Genomic DNA, 6,627 nt, shown 5'->3' with positions numbered 1-6,627 from the left:
GGAGCTGGCAGGCACCGTGCTGCCCGGAGGCAATGTCAGCTCCAACCAGAGCGCCGCTGACCCCACGCTGTCGCGGGACGCGTGGACGGTGGGCATGTCGATCCTCATGTCGGTGATTGTGCTGGCGATCGTCTTCGGCAACGTGTTGGTGATCACAGCCATCTCTCGCTTCCAGCGCCTCCAGACTGTCACCAACTACTTCATCATCTCGCTGGCTTGTGCTGACCTGGTGATGGGGCTGGGCGTGGTGCCCTTTGGTGCCTGCCACATCATCATGGAGATGTGGGTGTTTGGGAACTTCTGGTGCGAGTTCTGGACCTCGTTGGATGTGCTGTGCGTCACGGCCAGCATCGAGACCCTGTGCGTCATCGCTGTGGATCGGTACTTCGCCATCACCTCCCCTTTCAAGTACCAGAGCTTGCTGACTAAGAGCAAGGCATGTGTGGTCATCCTCATTGTGTGGGTGGTCTCAGCCCTCACCTCCTTCTTGCCCATCCATATGCACTGGTACCGTGCAGACAGTGAGGAGGCCATTCAGTGCTATGAGAAGGATACATGTTGTGACTTCTTCACCAACCAGGCCTATGCCATTGCCTCCTCCATCATCTCTTTCTACATACCACTGGTTGTCATGGTTTTCGTCTATGCCAGGGTCTTCCAGGTGGCCAAGAAGCAGTTGCAGAAGATAGACAGGAGCGAGAGGAGGTTTCACACCCAGAACAAGGAGCAGGAGCAGAAAGGGGGAGGTGGGTATCGCCGTTCCACCAAGTTCTTGAAGGAGCACAAGGCCCTCAAGACCTTGGGCATCATCATGGGCACCTTCACACTGTGCTGGCTGCCCTTCTTCATCGTCAACATCATGCATGTCATCCAGGAAGACATCATTCCCAAGTATCTGTATATCCTCCTGAACTGGCTGGGCTATGTCAACTCTGGCTTCAACCCTCTGATCTACTGCCGCAGCCCAGACTTCAGACATGCCTTCCAGGAGCTCCTGTGCCTCCGCAAGCCTGCCCTGAAGATGCATGCCAACGGCTACTCCAACAGCAAGGGCAGGAGTGGCTACAATGAGGAGGACAATGGCTACCCCTTGGCATCGGATAAAACCTGTGAGTTGCTGTGTGAAGAGGGTTCCGTCCCTCACCCCGAGGACTTTCTGCACCGCAAAGGTATTGTGCCTAGCGGGCAGGGTGCTGCGGGCTCTGTGTGACGCACAGTGGCTACACAGAGGAGCCTTTCTAAGGAAAATCAGCTCTTCCTTTAATAATAAGTGATCCTCTTCTAGACAGCACTTAAAGTCTAATGGCTATGAGAAACCCCAACTCAACAACCCCAAACGCTGCAGCAGGGCAGGGTGGGCAGGCTGTTGGTAGCCTCCCTGCTTAGGGGCATGACCAGGGGTTTCTTCAGTGGGAGTGGGGGGGATTTAAGGCCGTGCAGAATGCACCTCCCTGGAGGGGAGCGTGGCCAGTGCTGAACTACCTCATGACCTTGCTGAGAGCAGCCGGTGGCTGCTCTAGGAGCGGCAGGAGAGGGGCTGGAGCTGGGGCTGGACCCCCCTGTGTGAAGTCCTGTGCCCTGCAGGACTCCTCCCGGTCCCTTCCCATAACCCAGCCGGTGGCTGTGGGAGCCTTCCCGGCCAGGAGGGCACCTCGGGTGGGGATGGCAGTGTTGCCCAGCTCGGGGACAGTGCGGGGATGGCAACCCTGGCACAGGAGGGCTAGGAGCAGGGCTGAGCATGGCTCGAGCGGGGCTCGGCGGGGCTGGCTGGTGGTCGTGCCCTCCAGTGGGACAGTGTTATCAACGCCCACGACCTGCCAATGCTTATTTTTTGCCGAGTGCTAGAGAACTTTCTCCTGAAAGAAGAGGAATAGAAATACATGGACTATTTGCCCCCAGTGTGTGACTCAGGACTGTGGCACTGGGTGACATGCTGCAGCCCCAGCCCAGCCTTTTGCTCAGGCTCCAACCAAAAGCTTTTAAACCGGCCGGTTTGTTTAACTCCCGAGTTTCAGATGACAGTGGACCCGGTGAGGTGGGAGGGGAGGACGGTTTTATTTTCCACGGCATGCTGGAAGCTCAGCTCCAGCCGTGGCACGGCTGCAGGTCCCTTGGGTTGGTTGTGGAAGGGTTTTTCCCCAGTGTGACAGGGGCTGCCTGGTGTCCCCTGGGCGGTAGGTGTGGGTTGCAGGTCCGAACCTCACTGCTGCCAGGGCCAGGCTCTCTGTGAGTCCCTAGCCGGAGGGAAGCAACGATTTGAGCTGGGGAGGGCGAATAGAGCTCCCTCACTGCCTGTGCGACAGGCTGGACCCACGACCTGGGAGGATGTGCCAGTGCAGAATCATTTCAGAAACTCTGGGGAAAGGTGGGGGGAGCGATGCTCACGGGACCTGGCAGCGCTCCCAGGGCCGCGGTGACCCGCGGGGGGATGCTCGGGCACCACGGGGATGTTGCTTGTGTTGTTGCTTGCGCCATGCAGTGGGCAGCGTGTGGGTCAAAGGGTCTCTGAGTCGCTGCAGAGCTGGGTTTGAGATGCAGTGAGGTGACCAGCTCGGAGCTGGGTCCCCCAGGGCTGGTGTGTCCCCCCTCCCCCTCGATGCAGGAGGCACAGGGGGTGTCCTGGGGAGACTCGAGGCTGGGAGGGGGTGGAGCAGGGTTTCTGGTTACTGACACCTCTTTGCAGTCCCTGTGTGGCCTTGGATCTCTTGGCTGCTATGAGGACTTGCCCCAAGCACTGGTGCCGACAGGGACAGCCCAAGGGAGCCTGGAGAGGATTCCCCCCTGGAAAGGCAGGATATGGGGGGGTGATCGCTGCTGGTGTCTCCTGCTGCTGCAAGGTGTGGGGACAAAGTCCTCGAGCTCTCACACCCCTCATGATAAAACCCCATCTGGCATGTGTAGGGCTGGACTCTGGAAACTCCTAGTACTCCCTTGCTCTCACAAGGATCCTGCTTGAAAATGGTGCTGGGAAGAAGGAACAGCTGTAAGGGTCTTCTCCTCCTCTAGCCCCGTGACTGACTCAACCCCACTTGCCACATTTGCCGCTCAGCAATACAGCAGAAATGTGGCTGAGAGCCCTTCCTTCCTGCCCGTGTGTCTGCCTCGATGCCTGCACTCGTCTGAGCCCTCCCCTGCTGCCCTGGGGGGATGTCAGCAGTGCTCCAAGTCCAGTCAGTGTGAGCCACTCGGGGTGTGCTGGCATGGTGTGGTGTGTGAGGCCCCAGGTCAGCTCCTCACATAAACATTAACAGAGTGACGGAGCAGGGGAGAGCTGGAACTGGCAGTCAGGTGCTGTTTGCTTCATATTGCACAAGGGCTGAAAGACAAGAGGCCACTGAGCTGCAGAGTCGGTGTAGGTGCTCACACTGGGTGTAGGTACACACACTGAGGCTGGAGATGCACTTCAGCTCTGTGCTGACCATGGTTATTAAGCAGCATTCAGGGGAAGTGAAAATGAACCTGTTGATTGTAGTAATCAATACCTCTTGTGTTATTCTACCTCCTGTATTGCAAATCTTGTCAGTCACTCAGATTTTGCAAGTCCCAGTGTGGGTTGGCAGGTAGCAAAGGCACAGAGGTGTCCCCCAGTAATATCCAGCCCCAGGCTGAGGGTCAGACCAGCCAAACTCTCATCAGCTTTGGATGAGGAGCCTCCAGTACAAAGAAATCCCACGTCCACACCTCTGTTCAGGTCTATATTTTCACTGTTATTAATCATTTAATGATTAATAATCAGGGAGACACTGGCAGAGGTTACCCAGGGTGGCTATGGCTGCCCCAACCCTGGCAGTTTTCACAGCCAGGTTGGAGGAAGCCTTGAGCAACCTGCTCTGGTGGGAGGTGTCCCTGCCCAGGGCAGGGGGTTGGGGCTGGATGGGATGATCTCTAAGCGCCATTCCAACCCCTAAAATTCTATGATTTGCATTTCCATAGCTCATGTTGTGGCCCAGGACTTTGCTGACCAAATTTGCTCTGTTTGGCTCTGTTCACACTTCAGATGTTCTGTCTGGGTGTAGTGAAGCTGAGACATGAGCAAGATCATTGCAGAACCACTCCAGCATCCAGAGCAAGATGTGGAAGGGACAGGAGACATTGGGCACTTGACATCAGGACTGCAAAGCTGAACTACAACATTAGGAAACCTGAGGTTTGCAGTGAAGTCTGAGTGGTGAAGAACTAATTTCTTTCCACTAAGGCAACATTAGTAAAACTGGTGAAATATAAACTGCTCAGCTCTGGGGGCAGCTGCAATCGAAAGAGAGAAATATTGGAGGAATAAATATTATGATACCACTAAAGCCAAACCTGACAAACCTTCCCTGTTCCATGGCTGGGAAAGATAAGCTGTGTAAATTAATCCTTTGGCCTGTTAATAGTTTCTATTCTAAAAATAGTTTCTATTAAAAAGATAGTTTTCTAGATACATGCCAGGCATTAAAAATGGAGTATTGAAGTCAGGAGCAGCTGCTTAAATTGGATTTTAGGGTACTTAGGATTTTACACTAGCAGAGAGTTGGCTCAGGTTAAGTAAATCTGATAAAACATCCAGTGGTTATTTCATTGAGGGGAAATCATTGTGACAAGCCCCAAATTCTTCTTGCAAACAGAGCAGGCTGCCTGCTCTGCTGCTGCCTAGTACCTTGTGCCACTGCCACAGAAGACGGCACAGCCCAGGTGAGACTCTGCCCACCTGTGCCATGGGGGCTGTGACTTCCCAAGGTGGCTGTGTGCAGCTCACTGTGGCTTGGTGCCACCTTCGCTGCTCTCAGCCACTTTGGCCAAACAGATTGGTATTGTTTTAAGGCCTTAGCTGAGATGAAGTTCACAAACACAGCTTTTGTGTCGTTACCAAACACTGTCCTGGCTGGAGGTGCTGCTTGTGACTTGGGCAGCTGCAGTCCTCAAAACCAGTCAGAGCATCAAAAGCTGCTGAGTTATGTTAGTCCTTTGCCTCTTGGGAGCTCTCCTGGAGAGCTTTTGCTTTCTGAGTAGTCAGGCCTGGAGATACAACCTGCTGCTCACTCCAGCACTGTGAGGGATGGAAGTACACAGGGAGCTGGCAGAGGGGATAAGGTGTGGGTGCAGATCCCCACCTGGGAGTGTAACTTGAGCATCTTTTGAGGACTGGCAGTTCCACAGCACCTCATATCCCCAGCTGTTCAGCATTTCCTAACAGGCAGCATCACCCAAGGGTGATATCTCATTGCCACGGGGTGTGAGAGCTGTGCCTGCCCCAGCCTTGCCTGTGGAACGGGGTCAGGGACTCATGGTATCATAGTATGTATATAGAGATCTTTACAGATCAAGGCAAAAGAAGAGCCTCTTAGTGTGTGATAAGAAGCCAAGGTAGAACATAAGGGCATGAGGAACCCTAGAGGGTACCAATCCCACACTTAGTCTTAGTCATAGTATGTTAAGGGGTTGGAATGGAGCCTAGAGATCATCCAGCCCCAACCCCCTGCCCTGGGCAGGGACACCTCCCACCAGAGCAGGTTGATCAAGGCTTCATCCAACCTGGCTTTGAACACTGCCAGGGTTGGGGCAGCCACAGCCTCCCTGGGCAACCTGTCTCACCACCCTCACAGCAAAAAATGACTTAATATCTAACCTCAACTTCCTCTTTCAATTTCTCCCCATCACTCCTTGTTCTATCACTGCAGTTCCCAACAAGGCTCCACACCTTGCAGCCTCCCCTGGGTTCAGGTGAAGGTGAGGCCCCTGCTGAGGACACGAACAGGCAGTGGGTAGAGCAGAGAGGGAGGGAAGAGAATTAAGTTACTAAGTGCCCCCAAATGTTTGAAAGCAGGCCAGGGATTAGCAGGGAGAAGGGAGAGCTTGGCTGTCGGGGAGGCAGCGGATGTGTGAGCAGGCACACAACGTGCTGTGTTCCCACCTCCCAGCTGCTGGGTTTTGCAAAGGGCTTATTGCAGGGCTTGTTTACTATGAGGGACATGTTTTGGCCATCCAGGGTTGCCAGGGCTGGCTAGGAGTAAACAGCAGGTTGCAGTTTATGTCTCAGCACCTCTTGTCCTTCTGGGATGGAATCATTGAATCTTTTAGGTTGGAAAAGAGCTTTAAGGTCATTGAGTCTAACTGTTAATCCAGCACTGCCATCAATCTAGCCTGTCCAGATCCCTCTGCAGAGCCTTCCTACCCTCCAGCAGATCAACAATCCCACCCAATTTAGTGTCATCTGTGAACTTACTGAGAGTGAGCTCAGTCTCCTCATGCAAATCATCCGTAAGGTTATTAAGCAGGACCTGCCCCAATGCTGAGCCCTGGGGAACATCTGTAGTGACCAACCACCAACTGGATGTCAGTCCATGCCCTCCCACTCTCTGGGAGTCAGATTTCACCCAGTGAAGAGTGTAGCCATCCAAGCCAAGGGAATCTAGTTTCTCCAGGAGAATGCTGTGGGTCTAAAGTCCAGGTAGACACCATCCCCAGCGTTTCCCTCAGTCACTAAGCAGCTCACTTTGTCACAAGAGATCAGATTTTCCAGCTCAGGGCACTGTGTACCCCAAGGACAACTGGTCTAAGCATTAAAGACAGAGACCAAGAAGGCATTAAGCTCCTCAGCCTTTCCCTCACCCTTTGTCACTGTGCTTCTCAATACAGGATGGAGAT

General features: G+C 53.9%; 1 protein-coding gene across 1 annotated transcript; it reads left to right on the top strand.

Moving 5' to 3' along the window:
• Positions 1-10: 10 nt before the first annotated feature.
• On the top strand, positions 11-1,210 carry ADRB2 (adrenoceptor beta 2, surface; the record flags this gene model as incomplete). Its single annotated transcript, XM_009071008.1, has 1 exon — positions 11-1,210. A coding segment is annotated over one exon (1,200 nt), but the record flags the coding sequence as incomplete, so codon positions are not given.
• Positions 1,211-6,627: the final 5,417 nt, after the last annotated feature.

Source organism: Acanthisitta chloris, unplaced genomic scaffold (genome assembly GCF_000695815.1).
Source record: "Acanthisitta chloris isolate BGI_N310 unplaced genomic scaffold, ASM69581v1 scaffold18113, whole genome shotgun sequence".
In the NCBI taxonomy this organism is placed as follows: domain Eukaryota; kingdom Metazoa; phylum Chordata; class Aves; order Passeriformes; family Acanthisittidae; genus Acanthisitta; species Acanthisitta chloris.
The sequence above is the reverse complement of the archived record's forward strand: the minus strand, read 5'-3'. Positions and strand labels throughout refer to the sequence as shown.